This window comes from Zea mays, chromosome 2 (genome assembly GCF_902167145.1).
Source record: "Zea mays cultivar B73 chromosome 2, Zm-B73-REFERENCE-NAM-5.0, whole genome shotgun sequence".
NCBI lineage: Eukaryota > Viridiplantae > Streptophyta > Magnoliopsida > Poales > Poaceae > Zea > Zea mays.
In genome coordinates, this window is record NC_050097.1 from 179077503 (window position 1) to 179098601 (window position 21099).

Here is a 21099-nt window from a genome sequence, read left to right on the forward strand (position 1 = left end):
GCCAAGACCCAGGACCAGAAAGCGCGCACGTTCACAGCGGATGCTGATGGGTTAGATCGACTGATCGAGGAAGAGGAGAGCTTAATTAAGAAACGCCCTGTTCCGCTTTGCTAGCTTGCGCCCTGACTGTCCAGCCCACGCGCTTCGGTCCGATTCACATGCTAGGCTGGTGCAAGCGAGCCGAGACTTTTTTTTAGAACCACCTTGCTCAGCAAACCTTAGGAACACCGGCTTATAAGTCGAAGCGAAGCGCTGTGCACTGTCTCTTCGGAGACATCCGATAAAATTGGAACGATACAGAGAAGATTAGCATGGCCCCTGCGCAAGGATGACACGCACAAATCGAGAAATGGTCCAAATTTTTTTGACATTTCGCGCCAGGTCCCTTGTTTTTGCAATCAGATTTTTACCGCCTCTCCCCACTATAGCATTGCATTAAGGTCCCTGTTACAATCACCACAAAAGCAATACAATTGCAGCTTGATCACTTGCTTTGGAATCAAAAACACGACAACACAAATGAATAAACCAAAGTTTTCTCCCTTTAAGTAACTCTCCTTTGAAGGTTAATTCAATGGAGAAGATAAAAAAGAATAATAAGATAGTTACAACAGTGACTCATACAGCATAAAAGGCAGAATAGATTAGTCATTTTCGGTTTTATTACTTTGCCTCACTCTTCTAGAATACAATAAATGGTTACAAATATACCTTCGGGTCCATTAACCGCGTCCAATCGTGATAAAATATTTATGCCAATCTGATAGAAAAGATCGACTTCAAATATATTACGAATCTCGAGATGAATAAACTATTGAATGACTTAAAACAAACATATGGGATTAGTTCACGGCACCATACATCCATGCACAAACTCACGTACATCTAATAATTGGATCTACCATTTATTAACACGACATAATCCATATGTTTGATATTCTTAGACTATATATGTATGACTCTATTCATCACCTAGGGTGATGGACCCATCACCTTAACTAACACAAATCGATCATCGATGCGCAACCCACTGCACCGCAATCTGCCTGCACGCACGACCACTCACCACAATCCAACCAGACGTGCTACCTACCGCACCCCAATTAGCCTGCATGTCCTGACCACCCATCGTGTGCCTCGCGCTCCAACTAGGTGTGCCTCACCCATTAATAAGTAGCTCCAATCGTGATGAAATATTTATGCCAATCTAGTAGAAATGATTCACTTAAAATATGTTATGAATCTCGAAAGTAAAATATATATGTTGTGGTTAGTTTAGTCTTCTAGAATATAACAAATGGTTACAGATATACCTTCGGATCCATTAACCGCGTCCAATCGTGATAAAATATTTATGCAATCTGATAGAAAAGATCGACTTCAAATATATTACTAATCTCAAGATGAATAAACTATTGAATGACTTAAAACAAACATATGGGATTAGTTCACGGCACCATACATCCATGCACAAACTCACGTACATCTAATAATTGGATCTACCATTTATTAACACGACATAATCCATATGTTTGATATTCTTAGCCTATATATGTATGACTCTATTCATCACCTAGGGCGATGGACCCATCACCTTAACTAACACAAATCGATCATCGATGCGCAACCCACTGCATCGCAATCTGCCCGCACGCACGACCACTCACCACAATCCAAACCAGACGTGCTACCTGCCGCACCCCAATTAGCCTGCATGTCCTGACCACCCATCGTGTGCCTCGCGCTCCAACTAGGTGTGCCTCACCCATTAATAAGTAGCTCCAATTGTGATGAAATATTTATGCCAATCTAGTAGAAATGATTCACTTAAAATATGTTATGAATCTCGAAAGTAAAATATATATGTTGTGGTTAGTTTAGTCTTCTAGAATATAACAAATGGTTACAGATATACCTTCGGATCTATTAACCGCGTCCAATCGTGATAAAATATTTATGCCAAACTGATAGAAAAGATCGACTTCTTATATTACGAATCTCGAGATTAATAAACTATTGAATGACTTAAAACAAACATATGGGATTAGTTCACGGCACCATACATCCATGCACAAACTCACGTACATCTAATAATTGGATCTACCATTTATTAACACGACATAATCCATATGTTTGATATTCTTAGTCTATATATGTATGACTCTATTCATAACCTAGGGTGATGGACCCATCACCTTGACTAACACAAATCGATCATCTATGTGCAACCCACTGCATCGCAATCTGCCCCCACGCCCGACCACTCACCACAATCCAACCAGACGTGCTACCTGACGCACCCCAATTAGCATGCATGTCCTGACCACCCACCGTGTGCCTCACGCTCCAACTAGGTGTGCCTCACCCATTAATAAGTAGGTCCAATCGTGATGAAATATTTATGCCAATCTAGTAGAAATGATTCATGTAAAATATGTTATGAATCTCGAAAGTGAAATATATATGTTGTGGTTAGTTTAGTCTTCTAGAATATAACAAATGGTTACAGATATACCTTCGGATCCATTAACCGCGTCCAATCATGATAAAATATTTATGTCAATCTGATAGAAAAGGTCGACTTCAAATATATTATGGATCTCGAGATGAATAAACTATTGAATGACTTAATACAAACATATGGGATTAGTTCACGGCACCATACATCCATGCACAAACTCACGTACATCTAATAATTGGATCTACCATTTATTAATACGACATAATCCATATGTTTGATATTCTTAGCCTATATGAGTATGACTCTATTCATCACCTAGGGTGATGGACCCATCACCTTGACTAACACAAATCGATCATCGATGTGCAACCCACTGCACCGCAATCTGCCCGCACACCCGACCACTCACCACAATCCAACCAGACGTGCTACCTGCCGCACCCCAATTAGCCTGCATGTCCTGACCACCCACCGTGTGCCTCGCGCTCCAACTAGGTGTGCCTCACCCATTAATAAGTAGCTCCAATCGTGATGAAATATTTATGCCAATCTAGTAGAAATGATTCACTTAAAATATGTTATGAATCTCGAAAGTAAAATATATATGTTGTGGTTAGTTCACGACACCATACCATCCACGCTCACACTCACTCACGTACATCTAATGATAGGATCTACTATTTATTTAACACGATATAATGACCATATATTTATTATTCTTAGCCTATATATACAAACTCTATTCATCTCCTAGGGTGGTGGACCCATCACATTGACCAACCCAAACCGATCACTAACGTGCTACCCATCGCACTCTGATTAGCCCCCATGCTCCACCACTCACCAAGATCCAACTGGACATGCTACCTGTCACACCCCAATTAGCCTGCACGTCCTCACCACCCACCGGGCGCGCCTCACCCATTAAGCGGGTCCAATCATGATAAAGTAATTATGCCAATCCGATAGAAAAGATTGACTTAAAATATGTTACGAATCTCAAGGTGAATAAACTATTAAGTGACTTAATATATATATATGTTGTGGTTAGTTCACAACACCATACCATCCATTCGCACACTCACGTACATCTAATGATAGGATCTACTATTTATTAAATGATATAGTGACCATATATTTATTATTCTTAGCCTATATATATGTGACTATATTCATCACCTAGGGTAATAGGTCCATCACCTTGGCCCGCCCAAATCGATCATTGATGCCCTACCCACCACACCTCGATTAGCCCGCACGTCTCGACCACCCATCGCGATCCAACCGAACTTGTTACCTACCGCACCCTAATTAGCCCGCACATCCTCGCCACCCACGGCGTGCCCCGCGCTCTGACCATGCATGCCTCACACATTAAGTCGATTCAATCATGATAATACAATTACACCAATATGGTAGAAAGGATTGACTTAAAATACATCACAAATCTTGAGGTGGATAAATTATTGAATGACTTGAAATATATGTGTTGTGTTTAGTTCATGACACCATACCATACATTCACAGACTAATGATAGGATCTATGATTTATTAACATGATATAATGACCATATATTTATTATTCTTAGCCTATATATTTGACTCTATTCATAACCTGGTGATGGACCCATCCCCTTGACCAACCCAAATTGATTGCCGATGAGCTACCCGTTGTACCCCGATTAGCCTGCACACCCCTACCACCCACCACGATCCAACCGGACGTGCTACCCATCGCACCACGATCAACTTCCACGTCCTGATCACCCGTAGCCCCCCCACCACTCTAATTGGATGCGCCTCACCCATTAAGCGTCACACATGAAGCGTGTGAATCTGTGTTTTCCACGTCTCACCTAACAAACCGATAAAATAAGCCTTACCACTTGCATGCGCAACCAACTATGCAGCCACCACAAGCGCTTCTGTCTCCTCTTCCTCGTTGTTACCGTCGTATATTATCCCTAACTTTTCATCTCTTTTCCCGTCTCTACCTCCCTCATCCAGATTCTTCAGCACCACCATATAGGATATTGACCTTCCTTGTCAGCAAACATCTCGAACCGCTAATGTACATCTAATGGATCGGTACAGTACCCAATCAATGTAGCCACTAGTAGGAACGGTTTGAAAAACGAGTTAAACACAACGGAATAGGGTGAACATTTTTCCCCTTAAATCTCAATGTATCAGATTGTGCAGAGGTTATACTATGTAATCGAACTAGAGGCCTCAGTTGAACCAAAACATATTTGCAACACAAAAGCAAACCGAAATCGTTCTTCTATTTCTTTTTTTTTGTGTGTGTGTGGGGTGGGGGGGGGGGGGGGGGGGCGTAGCAGAAGAGTAGAGTACAATTTGTACAGTACTACCAAACGAGTCACTTCTGGTCCGAGGCTATCTTACAAACGAGTCGTCCGACGCGGCTGCTGTTCGGATAAACCAACAGGCCAGAAAGCGCCTCGAATTTCGATGCAGAGAGACGTCGACGAGGCGACGAGGGATCCGACGTGTCAGAGAGCTAGTGGCTGAGCACCAATCGCGGCGGCCCGGTGCACCTCCGCCGCATGATCCAGTCTGAGCGTCCCCACGCGCGCACACCTGGCGCTGATTCACAGCCGTGTACTAGCTCCGAGCCTCCAACCCCGCCGGCCGGGCGGTGCCGGCGCGTCGCCTACACGCGGCGGCGTAACCGCCGTGCAAGCACCACTGTGCATCCTGGTCCCACCCGTCAGTCTTGCCGCCGCACGTGCACTCGGGGTTGCTGCTGAGCCACCGCGCCCAGCGCAGCGCGTCGCCCGCCCCAAGACGCCATCTCTGTCGCGTCCGGGGCCCGCGTTAGCAGCTCCGTTTCGTACCCAAAGAGGCAAGGGTGGGCCCATGTATTCCTCCGGACCCACGCGTCATGCATCCCCAATGCGCGCTTGCCCACGCTTCCACGGACCACGGTTCCACCGTGGGGTGCGGCTGCTGTTGATACGACGGTACTGCTGTTCCGTGTCCCACCCGCGCCTACTTCCTCCGCCCTCCGCTGCCTGCGACTTTTCTCCTGGTCTCGAAGGCTTGGTCACTGACATCCTGCCCCCACAGTGGGCGTAACGGGAATTTTGAAAAACCCGCCCGGAGGCCCCGGACCCGTGTGCGCGGCTTTAAAGCGACGCCGTAGGCTCGTAGCCTCGCTCGCTTCCTTTCCTTCCCCATTTCGTCGTACACCTCACCCGCTTTCCTTTGCTCCACACGAGCGACGCGATTTCTCTCTCTTTTAAATTAAATTATCTTGGACTGCTGTTGGTCTGGTCGGCGGCTGGTGGCATAGGGATGGAGACGGCGGCGGCGATGGTGGAGGGCGGGGTGGGGCGGTTCTCGCGGGCGCCGGCGCTGGCCGCGGCGCTGCTGGCGGAGACGTGGGCGCCGCTGGCCGTGGCGCTCGCGGCGCTGGCCACGCTGCCCAGCCTGCTGCGCCGGCTGCAGGTCATCGTGCTGCGCCTCCGCTCCTGCGGGAAGGAGGCCATCCAGTCGCACATCGGGACCTACTACTACTCGTCCTGCGACGAGGATGACGGCGACAGCGACGAGGACGAGAGCTCCGACGACGAGGCGGAGGCCGGCTCCTCCGGCGACGACGAGGAGGATCTGGAGCGGGTCGGGTTCTACGAGGGCCCCGCAGACGGCGTCCTCCCATGGGGCGGCGCCGTGGTCCGGACCTGGCAGGGCCGCTTCTCCGGCTGCGCCTCGGGCGGGGGAGCTGTCGGCGCCACCGCCAGCGGAGCGGCGTCCCCCGCCGCTGTCAGGCTGTGGGGTGCCGGCACGGCCAGCGGCGAGCCTTGGTGGGCTGCCTGCAGCGCCGACGAAAGCGGCTGGCGCGACGGTGCGGCCGCGGAGGCGGACCAGGTCGTGGTCGGGTGGCCGCGCGAGCACGCGTCGCAGCAGCGGCGGCGGCGCGAGCGGCGTGCCGTTCCTCTCGCTCTCACGGGCAGGTGAAACGGAAGGCACGGCAATCGGCAAGGGGGGCTGTCGGAGGATGTGAATATGCCGCAGGGCGACCAGCTGGAGATGCCGATTCCACGCAGACGCAGGGAGGGACGGCCACGGCCCAGACCAGGCCAATTGAACCGGCTACTACCTCGGGTGGGTGGACTATAGAAATGCATGGTCATGGAGCTGCGCGCACATCTTCGATCTACCCGTGGTGGTGATGCTTGCGCCTTCCACTTGCACGCATGCAATTTGTACTTCCATTCTTAGAGTCATCTTTTGATCAATAAGCGAAACAAAATGGTGATATCGCCTTTGTTTTTTTTAATAAAAACTTGTTCTCTTCGTAGTACTACGACCACTCCTAGCTCTTTGACATATAATGCATCCATTATTGAATATTCGAGGCGACGATGCCTGCGACGGCACCGTACAGTTGGAGCTGCGCGGCGTACGGCATGCTGCTACTACCGTACACGCCGGCGTCACGTCCGATGGGCGTAGGCTGTGGATGAGATCGAAGCAGACGCGGCACATTGCAACCCAGATGGTTCAGGTTCGCACACCACACGCACTGGATATGGTTCAGGGGGTTATTAACCACCCAAAAAGACAATTTATTGTGGCCCTCCCTAGCCTAACCGTCGAAAACAAGCTTTCTATGCTGCCACTAAAAGCCATAAAAAATTACCAGGATATAACTTGTGCTCGCTTTCACGCCTGTCCGCTCTCCATGCTGCCTGTCCGCTCTCCATGCTAAGGCCTAAGGGTAAAAAAAGGTCGAGGCCACTAAGGCTCACAGAGGCTCGCGAGATTGAACGAGCCCAAACCGAATCTACTTTTATGGCTCGCTCAAATAGCAAGTCGAGTTTGACTCGTTAGCCTATCATATCATATAGTGATATGTTGTGACTATATTATTAATTTATTTTCTTAAATTTTTATGAATCTAATGCTGGATATGCTGGATATAGTTTAAAATATGTTCTTGAATTTTTTGTACATATTTTTTTATTTAATATATAATGAAAATATATAATTTATGCTCTAAATCGGATTTAGTGTGGCGCCTCGTGAGCCGACTCGAGCCGGCTCACGAGCCTGAACGAGCCTTAGCCAAGTCTGATCTCTGAGCTCGCAATACGATCGAGCCAAGCTCGGCTCTACTCATTTCCAACCCTACTCCAAGCCGCACGCCACCAACCTCCATGCCCTCGTCGCTAGCCATGTCGCCACGCTCACCGACAGCCACACCACTGCACCAGCCACCATCCACGTCATTGTCGTCACCCCACATCTGGCCGCCCCCCGTGATTAGAGGTGACAATGGGCTCTAATCACTATAAAATTTAAGGACTAGATTAAGATCAGACTCTATTTATATTCATTTTGAACTAGAATTAATTTAGGGTACTAGTAAATTGTGAAAAAAACATTTGGATCGCGATCCATTATCAACCCTACTTGTGCTCGCCCACTGCGCTCACTCTCACGCCTGCCCACGACTTCATCGCGCCTGCTCCTCCGCCCATTGCCGCCCCGTGATTAGAGGTGACAATGGGCTCTAATCTATACTACTTATTAAGGCAGTAAAGGTAGTCTGCCGTTCTGCCATTCTACGATCTCAACCATCCGTTCTACTATTCTGTAATCTCAGTCGTCCGATCGTTCCTACGTTTGAGTCTCGCTCCCCGATCCCGCACACCGGTCCCGCTCCTAGATCGCGCCCCGAAACCCTCTCGCCTCGCCTGGAAACCGTCGCCCCTGACCTCCCCTCTCCTCCCTCGATTCCGGCTGCCGCCCCAGGCTTGCCCGCCCCGAAATCCTCCACCGCGCCGCGCCGAAAACCTCGCCCACCACCACCACGCCGCGCACGCCCCGGTCTTCGTCGCCCTAACCGCGCCCTTCCAACGATGATGTCGCTACCGAAGCGCCGCGCATCCTCCTTGCATCTTCGTCGCCGCTGCGCCACGCCGAAATCCTCCCCCACCGTGCCCTTCCATCGACGACCATGGCGGACTACCCACGCGTCGTGCGCGCCCCGCTCTTCGTGCCTGTCCTCTGGGGCCAGTGCGCTCCCCTCCTCCTCAGCAGACTCCGCCGCCGCAGGTCTGGTTGCCCACCTCAACTCCGAGGAACGAGGACTCCACCACGCTCGCTCCGGAGACACCACCTTCATGTCCTCCGCTCACCGTGCCTGTCCTCGGATCCGCGACTGCCGCCCCGCTCCCCCCAAATACTAGCCGACGCAGCTTACTCCTCTGTTACCCGTGGCTGGCGCGGGGGTTTGATTCCCGGCGTTTCCTTGTGAATTCGGGGTGATTTTGGGGCCCTGGATGGCGATGATTTGAGTGGATTCAAGAGGAACAAGTGAAGGTGAAGTCCTGATCTGGACCCCCACCGTGGTATGTGCCATGAGGAAGTTCTTCTTCTCCGAGTCGGCCTACAAGGAGACCAAGCTCCACACCACGCCCCACTCATGGCTGCCCCTCGAGAGGAAGGCGCCACCGAGCTCAACCAGGAGAGCCGATGGCCGGTGAGACACACAACGCTAGCCGTTTTCAGAACCCGGTCAGATGAGTGACTGCTGCTATTACAGGTGTGGTCTTCTCTGCTCCTGTACCGGCAGATCCTCGACGAGATCGAGGCCAACGACTACGACAACTTCACCCGGAGGGCCTACATTCCTAAGACGAAGAAGCTGATGGCGCTGCCCAAGGCGTACCTGAGATCACTGGTGGTGCCCTCCTCGTCTCCTCAGGCTGAGAGCCGGAGACACTATTCCACCCTAACATAGACCGGTCTCTCTCTCACTGTCGGTACATAGCAGAAGCAATGAATGATCGATATGATGTACAAATTTCTGGCCAAGCTGTTTGGAGGATCCTCTAGCCTGTGTGGGAGAAGCTCTCCAAGTTCTCTGGCCATGCTGCTGGCGGCTCCTCCATGTAAGCTCTTAGTCCTTCACTTGTTTCTAGCTTGATATGTCAACATATGCTCATTCGTTTATGCTTCAATTGTGTCACGCAAGACTCAGTATTTTAGGCACTGGTGTTGATTTGGCTGTGCAAAGTTGGCCGATTGAGATGTTCATCCTGTTTTGTCTGTGTTGTAGAGAGTCCTTGATGAAGATGTCGGAGCCGGCTGTGCTTTCACACTTCAAGCCCGCGGACTATGTCAGCATACTGGCTCAGATACACAAGGAGCTAGAGTGTCGCCCTCCTGACGACAAGGCCTCCTTGTACCTCCTATAGTTCTAGGTCTTCCGTGGCCTCGGCGAGGCCAAGCTGTTCGGAGGATCCTCCAGCATGTGTAGGAGAATGTGAGCACCATACACGAGAAGCGCATCTTCGGGGCATGGCTCAAGTATGAGAAAAAAGAGGAGGAGTCCATCTCCGACCTGCTCAGCTTGTGCATCACTCCACAAACCAAACACATCAAAAGTGCTTGCAGGAGTTCAGGCTGCTGGATTTCGTGAGGGGATTTTAACCTCAAAATACCTGTCTGGACAATTTTTGCTCAATTTTTTATTGCTACTTTTTTGTTCAATGCACAGAACATTTGTTAATTTCTATTTGTCCTCTCTGATTATAAGACAAAAATTATCATTTACACTTATTCATTGATCTTCATTAAGCAATGCACTAATAAAGGTTCATCATTGCAGAAGCTGAGGATGAGATCAAACGGCTAAATGGAGAGGCAGAAAAGCGCATATTGATTTTTGATCCTTTAGACGAACCCATTAGACAGCCTAATTTGCGTTGGTATGCTGCTTATCTCTTTCTATATTTTGTGAGTGAACAATTAGGTATTATTGCTTAGGAAGGAGGACTATTTACAAGATAGTCTGAGAAAATCATAGGTTGCTTGGATTCTCTGTTTGCTTGTGTCATGCGACATGTCTGTTTAGATGTATTTGCACCCACGTGGTTTATTCCTCATGTTATTGCTACTGGTTGAGGCAGACAAAGTGAAACATTAGACTTGCTTTTTCTGTACTTAACATTCTCTCAACCTACCTGCAATGTGCTCAAAAGAATCCATGATAAAATATGACCTGATCCATGATTACTCCTGTTAATGGACAGGAGAAAATCATTCCGCGGTTTCAAAGTAACTGAGGATGCTACTACTCAAGATCCCATTGAGATACTGGCTTCCCAAACAACAACTATGACATGATCTCAGTTCTCACAGGATGTTATGCATGCTGTTGCTGAAAAAAATGAACAGTCTGTTCCTTCACGATCTGGTGAAGCTATTTCAGATGTTTCAGGAAAAGAAGGTTAAACAACATTTGTTTAAATTAGTTTGCCATTATCTATACTTTTTAAATTTGCATAAAAACAGTGTAATTGACCTTCTATGATGTCCATATATATATAAAGCTTACAATTCTCATAGTTGAACATTATGGTTTATATGTGCAGGACAACACTACAAAACATGGCCACAATGGATCCAAACATGTAGGCTCGATCAGTGCAGGAAAGCCTGCACTCAGCCTTGATATACATTAGACTGCCACCAAAAACGGTTAGTGTAGCTTGTCAATTCAATCTTAGATTAATTCAAAGAATCAGAGATCACACTTGGTTTCTTGATTCCAAAAGGACTGAAAAAAGTTTTTTACAACTAGACTTCTTGATTTCTTGATTCCAAAAAAAACTCTAGAATTTGCAGAACATATAGCTACGATAGGATTAATCTATTTTTTTTAAAAAAAATACATGTATGCCACTTCATAACTTCAATCAATAGTTGTTTGCATTTTCCAGTTAGATGCTGCTAAGTGATACTTAGGACGGGAAACAAAATGTTGGCTAATTTAGTAGTTGGATAAAAGGTTATTGATCGATTGAGGAGTAACAAAGCATGCAAATCAGTAGTGAAGTATATCTATCGAGCACTGATCACTAAAGTCCAGAGAACTGAATCTTTTCAAACTCATCTGGCTGGTTTGTTTTAGACAAGAGAGATGAGAGTTCCTAGGCACATAGGAACCTTCACTTTCAAGCCTTATCTATACTACTTATTGGATATGCTTAACAAGGACATCAATTCCTTCTCCATGAGAGTCAGGTCTGTGTCTGTTGCTTGATCTCCTATAATTTTTTGGATTCCGACAGTATACAGTTAATCAACTATCTCAACAGATTTGGTATAGTTACCAGTGGACAATTTGCCTTATAATTTAGCGGATCTATGTGGTGCTAGAATTATTTTTGCAGCATTTACTTTTAATAGATCGATGCTCCTAGATCAATGACCATGCGGGTGTTCCTCCTGCACTGAATAAGAAAGAATTTTGGTGATGGTGTTCCTCCTGCACTGAATATTGGGCTCCCATCGAGCAACCAACAGAAAGAAAATTTTATGATAATTAGCGGTACTGTCGGAATCCACTGGTAACTGTACCAAATCTCCAGTACCGCTATTACTCTGTTTTTTGGATTCCGACAGCATACAGTTAATCAGGTATCTCAACAGATTTGGTACAGTTACCAGTGGACAATGTGCCTTATAATTTAGCAGATCTGTGTGGTGCTAGAATTATTTTTGCAGCATTTACTTTTAAGTTCATATTTTGTTCTGTTTGCCAGAGTAATATATGAGTCAATAACTTGACTTCATTTGAATCATGCAGTTTCTTAGGTTTCAGTCTAACTAAATATCTAAGTTTGCAACTGCACCTTTTGTTTCATGTCTTCTTTGGGGTGGCCCGGTGGAGTGGGTTGGAGCTAGAGAGTCCCTGATTTTTAGTGCATTTTGTCGTAGTGCACCGGTGTCGGGGACCATAATTAGGGGTACCCTCAAGACGCCTAATTCTCAGCTGGTAACCCCCATCAGCATAAAGCTGCAGAGGCCTGATGGGTGCGATTAAGTCAGGGATCAGTCCATACGAGTGACTCGATCACGCCTCGCCCGAGCCTAGCCTCGGGCAAGGGCAGCCGACCCCGAGGGATTTCCGTCTCGCCCGAGGCCCCCCTTTAACGGTGGACACATCTCCGGCTCGCCCGAGGCCTTGCCTTCGCTAAGAAGCAACCCTGACTGAATCGCCGCGCCGACCGACCGAGTCGCAGGAGCATTTAACGCAAAGGTGGCCTGACACCTTTATCCTGACGCGCGCCCCCCGGCAGAGCCGAAGTGACCGCCGTCACTTCGCCGCTCCACTGACCGGTCTGACAGAAGGACAGCGCTGCCTGCGCCACTCCGACTGCAGTGCCACTTGACAGAGTGAGACTGACAGGCAGTCAGGCCTTGCCAAAGGCGCCATAGGAAACTCCGCTCCGCCCGACCCAGGGCTCGGACTCGGGCTAAGCCCCGGAAGACTGCGAACTCCGCTCTGCCCGACCCAGGGCTCGGACTCGGGCTAAGCCCCAGAAGACGGCGAACTCCGCTCCGCCCGACCCAGGGCTCGGACTCGGGCTAAGCCCCGGAAGACGGCGAACTCCGCTCCGCCCGACCCAGGGCTCGGACTCGGGCTAAGACCCGGAAGACGGTGAATTCCGCTCCGCCCGACCCAGGGCTCGGACTCGGGCTAAGACCCGGAAGACGGCGAACTCCGCTCCGCCCGACCCAGGGCTCAGACTCGGGCTCAGCCCCAGAAGACGACGAACTCCGCTTCGCCCGACCCCAGGGCTCGGACTCCGCCCTGGCCTCTGCCGAACGACCTCCGCCTCGCCCGACCTAGGGGCTCGGGCTCGGCCTCGGCAACGGAAGACAGACTCGACCCCAGCTTCGGAGGAGCCCCCACGTCGCCCGGCCTCGGGCGCGGGCCCGCCACGTCAACAGGGAGCGCCATCATCACCCTACCCCGAGCCGACTCGGGCCGCAGAGAACAAGACCGGTGTCCCATCTGGCTAGCTCCGCCAGATAGGCAATGATGGCGCCCCGCGTGCCCTGTGACGACGGCGGCTCTCAGCTCCCTTACGGAAGCAGGGGGACGTCAGCAAGGACTCGACCGCTCCGACAGCTGTCCCTCCGCCAAGCTCCGTTGCTCCTCCGACAGCCACGACATCACACCAGCAGGGTGCCAAGATCTCTCCGGCTGCCACATTGGCATGTACTCAGGGCACTAGCTCTCCCTCCGCTAGACACGTAGCACTCTGCTACATCCCCATTGTACACCTGGATCCTCTCCTTGCGCCTATAAAAGGAAGGACCAGGGCCTTCTTAGAGAAGGTTGGCCGCGCGGGAACGAGGACGAGACAGGCGCTCTCTTGGGGCCGCTCGCTTCCCTCACCCGCGTGGACGCTTGTAACCCCCTACTGCAAGCGCACCCGACCTGGGCGCGGGACGAACACGAAGGCCGCGGGATTTCCACCTCTCTCACGCCTGTCTCCGGCCACCTCGCTTTCCCCCCTTCGCGCTCGCCCACGCGCTCGACCCATCTGGGCTGGGGCACGCGGCACACTCACTCGTCGGCTTAGGGACCCCCCGGTCTCGAAACGCCGACAGTTGGCGCGCCAGGTAGGTGCCTGCTGCGTGCTGACGAATAGCTTCCCGTCAAGCTCCAGATGGGCAGTCTCCAGCAACCTCTCTGGCCCGGGACGGTGCTCCGTTTCGGGAGTCTTGAGTTCATGTCCTTCGACGGCAGCTACGATATGATACTCCTTCCACCGCCGCGCGACAGCGACATTGGCGGCCGACAACCCGCCCGCCGGTGGCGGAATCGACGACATCTTCCCCGCGTGGTGGAAGAACAACATTCGAGCTCGCCCCGTCCTCTCCCCCGCCAACGGAGGAGGAGGCGGAGCAACCAAGGCCAAGCGAGAGGCCGCGCTTCATCGGCTGTCGAGCGAATCGACGTCCCCAGCGCCCCAACGGAAGGCACGCCGGGCGTCGACCTCGTGTTCGAGACGAAGGCGAGCGCCATCCCCCCGCGACACGCCAATCCTGAGCAAGTGGACGACGCCGGCGCGCTCGCGGAAAGCTTGCAGGACGTCGCCCTCGTACCTGAGATGACGGTGCAATCAGTCCCCGACGCGACTATGATGCTCCTCGTCGACCAAAAGGTACCGACTGATTCCCATCTTACGTCATTTCGACTCGGCCTCAACCCGCCTAGCGACCTTGCTTTGGCGGGCGCTCTCGTTAAGGCGAGTGCAACCCCACTGGGGTTTCGTATGCGGTCGCCTTGGGACCGGCTGACGGACGTCTTGACCTACGGGCCCTCTGGGTCCGAGGAAGATGACGATCCCAGCATCTGTTGGGATTTCTCTGGATTTGGCAACCCCAGTGCCATGCGGGACTTTATGACCGCATGTGACTACTGCCTCTCCGACTGTTCCGACGGTAGCCGCAGCCTTGACGACGAGGACTACGGCCCAAGCCGCGAATGTTTCCACGTCGAGCTAGGGGATCCCTCCGAAGGCAACCATCTCGGCATGCCGGAGGACGGTGATCTCCCTAGGCCGGTGCCTCGCGCTGACATCCCGCGGGAGCTAGCTGTGGTCCCCGTTCCGGTGGGGGGTCACGACCCACAGCTCGAGCAAGTCCGCGGGGCGCAGGCCAGGCTCGACGAGGGAGCAGGAGCGCTCGAGCCGATCCGCCGGGACGTCGGGCAGGTATGGGCGGGCCAACCCCCGGCCGGAGAAATACGTCACCTGCCCCAAGGTTTCCAGCACCGCGTCGCCAACGACGTCAGGGTCAGGCCGCCGCCCGCATCCAGTGGGGTCGGTCAGAACCTGGCAGCCGCAGCGATGCTTCTCCGCGCGATGCCGGAGCCATCAACCACCGAGGGTCGGCGAATCCAGGGAGAGCTCAAGAATCTCCTGGAAGGCGCTGCGGCCCGACGGGCCGAGAGCTCTGCCTCCCGAAGGCAGGGATACCCCTCGGAACCTCACGCCGCGACTTCCCAATTCATGCGGGAAGCCTCGGTCTACACCGGGCGCACGCGCAACACCGCGCCTGCGGCCCCGGGCCACCTCGGCAACGAGCACCATCGTCGCGACCGTCGGGCCCACCTCGACGAAAGGGTGCGCCGAGGCTACCACCCCAGGCGTGGGGGACGCTACGACAGCGGGGAGGATCGGAGTCCCTCGCCCGAACCACCCGGTCCGCAGGCCTTCAGTCGGGCCATCCGACGGGCGCCGTTCCCGACCCGGTTCCGACCCCCGACTACTATCACAAAGTACTAGGGGGAAACGAGACCGGAACTGTGGCTCGCAGACTACCGCCTGGCCTGCCAACTGGGTGGAACGGACGACGACAACCTCATCATCCGCAACCTCCCCCTGTTCCTCTCCGACACTGCTCGCGCCTGGTTGGAGCACCTGCCTCCGGGGCAGATCTCCAACCGGGATGACTTGGTCCAAGCCTTCACCGGCAATTTCCAGGGCACGTACGTGCGCCCCGGGAATTCCTGGGACCTCCGAAGCTGCCGGCAACAGCCGGGAGAGTCTCTCCGGGACTACATCCGGCGATTCTTGAAGCAGCGCACCGAGCTGCCCAACATCACCGACTCGGATGTCATCGACGCGTTCCTTGCCGGCACCACCTGCCGCGACCTGGTGAGTAAGTTGGGTCGCAAGACCCCCACCAGGGCGAGCGAGCTGATGGACATCGCCACCAAGTTCGCCTCTGGCCAGGAGGCGATCGAGGCTATCTTCCGAAAGGACAAGCAGCCCCAGGGCCGCCCATCGGAAGAGGCTCCCGAGGCGTCTATTCCGCGCGGCGCCAAGAAGAAAGGCAAGAAGAAGTCGCAATCGAAACGCGACGCCGCCGACGCGGACCTTGTCGCCGCCGCCGAGTACAAGAACCCTCGGAAGCCCCCCGGAGGTGCTAACCTCTTCGACAAGATGCTCAAGGAGCCGTGCCCCTATCATCAGGGGCCCGTCAAGCACACCCTCGAGGAGTGCGTCATGCTTCGGCGCCACTTCCACAAGGCCGGGCCGCCCGCAGAGGGTGGCAGGGCCCGCGACGACGACAAGAAGGAAGATCACCAAGTAGGAGAGTACCCCGAGGTCCGTGACTGCTTCATGATCTACGGTGGGCATGCGGCGAATGCCTCGGCTCGGCATCGCAAACAAGAGCGCCGGGAGGTCTGCTCGGTGAAGGTGGCGGCGCCAGTCTACCTAGACTGGTCCGACAAGCCCATCACCTTCGACCAAGCTGACCACCCCGACCACGTGTCGAGCCCGGGGAAATACCCGCTCGTCGTCGACGCCGACGTTAGGCTCACCAAGGTCCTAATGGACGGGGGCAGCTGCCTCAACATCATCTACGCCGAGACCCTCAGGCTCCTGCGCGTCGATCTGTCCTCCGTCCGAGCAGGCGCTGCGCCCTTCCACGGGATCATTCCTGGGAAGCGCGTCCAGCCCCTCGGACGACTCGACCTTCCCGTCTGCTTGAGAACGCCCTCCAACTTCCGAAGGGAGACTTTGACGTTCGAGGTGGTCGGGTTCCGAGGAACCTACCACGCGGTACTGGGGAGGCCATGCTACGCGAAGTTCATGGCCGTCCCCAACTACACCTACTTGAAGCTCAAGATGCCGGGCCCCAACGGGGTCATCACCGTCGGCCCCACGTACAAACACGCGTTCGAATGCGACGTGGAGTGCATGGAGTACGCCGAGGCCCTCGCCGAGTCCGAGGCCCTCATCGCCGACCTGGAGAACCTCTCCAAAGAGGTGCCAGACGTGAAGCGTCATGCCGGCAACTTCGAGCCAGCGGAGACGGTTAAGGCCGTCCCTCTCGACCCCAGTGGCGACACCTCCAAGCAGATCCGGATCGGTTCCAGGCTCGACCCCAAATAGGAAGCAGTGCTCGTCGACTTTCTCCGCGCAAACGCCGACGTCTTTGCGTGGAGTCCCTCGGACATGCCCGGCATACCGAGGGATGTCGCCGAGCACTCGCTGGATATTCGGGCCGGAGCCCGACCCGTCAGGCAGCCTCTGCGCCGATTCGACGAGGAGAAGCGCAGAGTGATAGGCGAGGAGATCCACAAGCTAATGGCAGCAGGGTTCATCAAAGAGGTATTCCATCCCGAATGGCTTGCCAACCCTGTGCTTGTGAGGAAGAAAGGGGGGAAATGGCGGATGTGTGTAGACTACACTGGTCTCAACAAAGCATGTCTAAAGGTTCCCTACCCTCTACCTCGCATCGATCAAATCGTGGATTCCACTGCTGGGTGCGAGACCCTGTCCTTCCTCGATGCCTACTCAGGGTATCACCAAATCCGGATGAAAGAGTCCGACCAGCTCGCGACTTCTTTCATCACGCCCTTCGGCATGTACTGCTACGTCACCATGCCGTTCGGTTTGAGGAATGCGGGCGCGACGTACCAGCGGTGCATGAACCATGTGTTCGGCGAACACATCGGTCGCACGGTCGAGGCCTACGTCGATGACATCGTAGTCAAGACAAGGAAGGCTCCCGACCTCCTCTCCGACCTTGAAGTGACATTCCGATGTCTCAAAGCGAAAGGCGTCAAGCTCAATCCCGAGAAGTGTGTCTTCGGGGTGCCCCGGGACATGCTCTTGGGGTTCATCGTCTCCGAGCGAGGCATCGAAGCCAACCCGGAGAAGATCGCAGCTGTCACCAGCATGGGGCCCATCAAGGACTTAAAAGGCGTACAGAGGGTCATGGGATGTCTCGCGGCCCTGAGCCGCTTCATCTCACGCCTCGGCGAAAGAGGTCTGCCTCTGTACCGCCTCTTAAGGAAGACCGAGTGTTTCGCTTGGACCCCTGAGGCCGAGGAAGCTCTCAGGAACCTGAAGGCGCTCCTTACAAAGGCGCCAATCTTGGTGCCCCCAGCTGATGGAGAAGCCCTCTTGGTCTACGTCGCCGCGACCACTCAGGTGGTTAGCGCCGCGATTGTGGTCGAGAGGCAAGAAGAAGGGCATGCATTGCCCGTTCAGAGGCCAGTCTACTTCGTCAGCGAGGTACTGTCCGAGACCAAGATCCGCTACCCACAAGTTCAGAAGCTGATGTATGCAGTGATCCTGACGAGGCGAAAGTTGCGACATTACTTCGAGTCTCATCCGGTAACTGTGGTGTCATCCTTCCCCCTGGGGGAGATCATCCAGTGCCGAGAGGCCTCGGGCAGGATCGCAAAGTGGGCGGTGGAAATCATGGGCGAAACAATCTCGTTCGCCCCTCGGAAGGCCATCAAGTCCCAGGTGTTGGCGGACTTCGTAGCCGAATGGGTCGACACCCAGCTGCCGACGGCTCCGATCCAACCGGAGCTCTGGACCATGTTTTCGATGGGTCGCTGATGAAGACGGGAGCCGGCGCAGGCCTGCTCTTCATCTCGCCCCTCGGGAAACACCTACGCTACGTGCTACGCCTCCATTTCCCGACGTCCAACAATGTGGCTGAGTACGAGGCTCTGGTCAACGGGTTGCGGATCGCCATCGAGCTAGGGGTCAGACGCCTCGACGCTCGCGGTGACTCGCAGCTCGTCATCGACCAAGTCATGAAGAACTCCCACTACCGCGACCCGAAGATGGAGGCCTACTGCGATGAGGTTCGGCGCCTGGAAGACAAGTTCTACGGGCTCGAGCTTAACCACATCGCTCGGCGCTACAACGAGACTGCGGACGAGCTGGCTAAAATAGCCTCGGGGCGAACAACGGTTCCCCCGGACGTCTTCTCCCGGGATCTGCATCAACCCTCTGTCAAGATCAACGACACGCCCGAGGCCGAGGCACCCTCGGTCCGGCCCGAGGTACCCTCGGCTCAGCCCGAGGCGTCCTCGGTTCAGCCCGAGGTACCCTCGGCCCCCGAGGTACCCTCGGCCCCCGAGGGCGAGGCACTGCACGTCGAGGAGGAGCAGAGCGGGGCCATGCCTGATCGAAATTGGCAGACCCCGTACCTGCAATATCTCCGCCAAGGAGAGCTACCCCTCGACCAAGCCGAGGCTTGGTGGGTAGCGCGACGCGCCAAGTCGTTCGTCTTGCTGGGCGATGAGGAGGAGCTCTACCACCGCAGCCCCTCGGGCATCCTCAAGCGATGCATCTCCATCGCCGAAGGTCAGGAACTCCTGCAAGAAATACACTCGGGGGCTTGCGACCATCATGCAGCGCCTCGAGCACTTGTCGGGAATGCTTTCCGGCAAGGCTTCTACTGGCCAACGGCGGTGGCTGACGCCACTAGAATTGTCCGCACCTGCGAAGGGTGCCAATTCTATGCGAAGCAGACCCACCTGCCCGCTCAGGCTCTGCAGACGATACCCATCACCTGGCCCTTTGCTGTATGGGGTCTGGACCTCGTCGGTCCCTTGCAGAAGGCGCCCGGGGGCTACACGCACCTGCTGGTCGCCATCGACAAATTCTCCAAGTGGATCGAGGTCCGACCCCTGAACAGCATCAGGTCCGAGCAGGCGGTGGCGTTCTTCACCAACATCATCCATCGCTTCGGGGTCCCAAACTCCATCATCACCGACAACGGTACCCAGTTCACCGGCAGAAAATTCTTGGATTTTTGCGAGGATCACCACATCCGGGTGGACTGGGCCGCCGTGGCTCATCCCATGTCGAATGGGCAAGTAGAGCGTGCCAACGGCATGATTCTACAAGGGCTCAAGCCCCGGATTTACAACGACCTCAGCAAGTTCGGCAAGCGATGGATGAAGGAACTCCCCTCGGTGGTCTGGAGCCTGAGGACAACGCCGAGCCGAGCCACGGGTTTCACGCCGTTCTTCCTGGTCTACGGGGCCGAGGCCATCTTGCCCACTGACCTGGAATACGGCTCCCTGAGGACGAGGGCCTACAACGATCAAACCAACCAAGCTAGCCGAGAAGAATCGCTGGACCAGCTGGAAGAGGCTCGGGACAAGGCCTTACTACACTCGGCGCGGTACCAGCAGTCCCTGCGACGCTACCACGCCCGAGGGGTCCGGCCCCGAGACCTCCAGGTGGGCGACCTGGTGCTTCGGCTGCGGCAAGACGCCCGAGGGAGGCACAAGCTCACGCCCCCCTGGGAGGGGCCATTTGTCATCGCCAAAGTTCTGAAGCCCGGAACATACAAGCTGGCCAACAATCAAGGCGAGATCTACGGCAACGCTTGGAACATCAAACAGCTACGTCGCTTCTACCCTTAAGATGTTTTCAAGTTATTCATATACCTCACACCCACGCAAAGTTTGGTCATCAAGGAAGGGTCGGCCTCGCCTCGGCAAAGCCCGACCCTCCCTCGGGGGCTAAAAGGGGGGGGACCCCCTCTGCGTCGAAATTTTCCTCGAAAAAAGATCTCTTTTAGCAGAATATCTTTCGTGCTTTTTGACTACTTCGAAAAGCGGATCCTGAAAACGACGGAGTACACGTAAGCAGCCAAGGCTGACCGAGCCGAGGGACTCCTACGCCTCTGGGATACGGATACCTCACTCATCACCTTCTGCGATAAGTAACTCGCGTTCGGATAAAGTGATTCCGCGGACCGAACAAGTCTTTACGTTCGGAAGCTCTTCTGCCGAAGCGGTCCTTCAAGCCTTCTCGACCGAATCGGTGACAGGGCCTCATGGACGGGTGAAAGTACGCGTAAGCGGCAAGGCCGATCGAGCCGAGGGACTCCCACGCCTCCGGGATACGGATACCTCACTCATCACCTTCCGCGAGAAGCAACTCTCGCTCGCACAAACATCCCTGTTACCGACAAAAAGTCCAGATGCTCGAAATAAGAGGAAAGGAGACGCAGCTTTACAACGCAGCGAGGGT

General features: G+C 53.8%; 1 protein-coding gene and 1 non-coding gene across 2 annotated transcripts; both read left to right on the forward strand.

The window, feature by feature from the left end:
* The first annotated feature begins 261 nt into the window (after positions 1-261).
* On the forward strand, positions 262-364 carry LOC111590995 (U6 spliceosomal RNA). The gene has a single exon (XR_004856761.1). It is a non-coding gene; the product is annotated as a U6 spliceosomal RNA (small nuclear RNA).
* An 8536-nt stretch (positions 365-8900) lies between these two features.
* Positions 8901-9248, forward strand: LOC118476393 (phytoene synthase 3, chloroplastic-like). The gene is made up of 2 exons (XM_035965403.1): positions 8901-8972; positions 9036-9248. The coding sequence occupies exons 1-2, from the start codon at positions 8916-8918 to the stop codon at positions 9231-9233; spliced, it is 255 nt and encodes an 84-aa protein (XP_035821296.1). The 5' UTR covers positions 8901-8915; the 3' UTR covers positions 9234-9248.
* The last annotated feature ends 11851 nt before the right edge of the window (positions 9249-21099 follow it).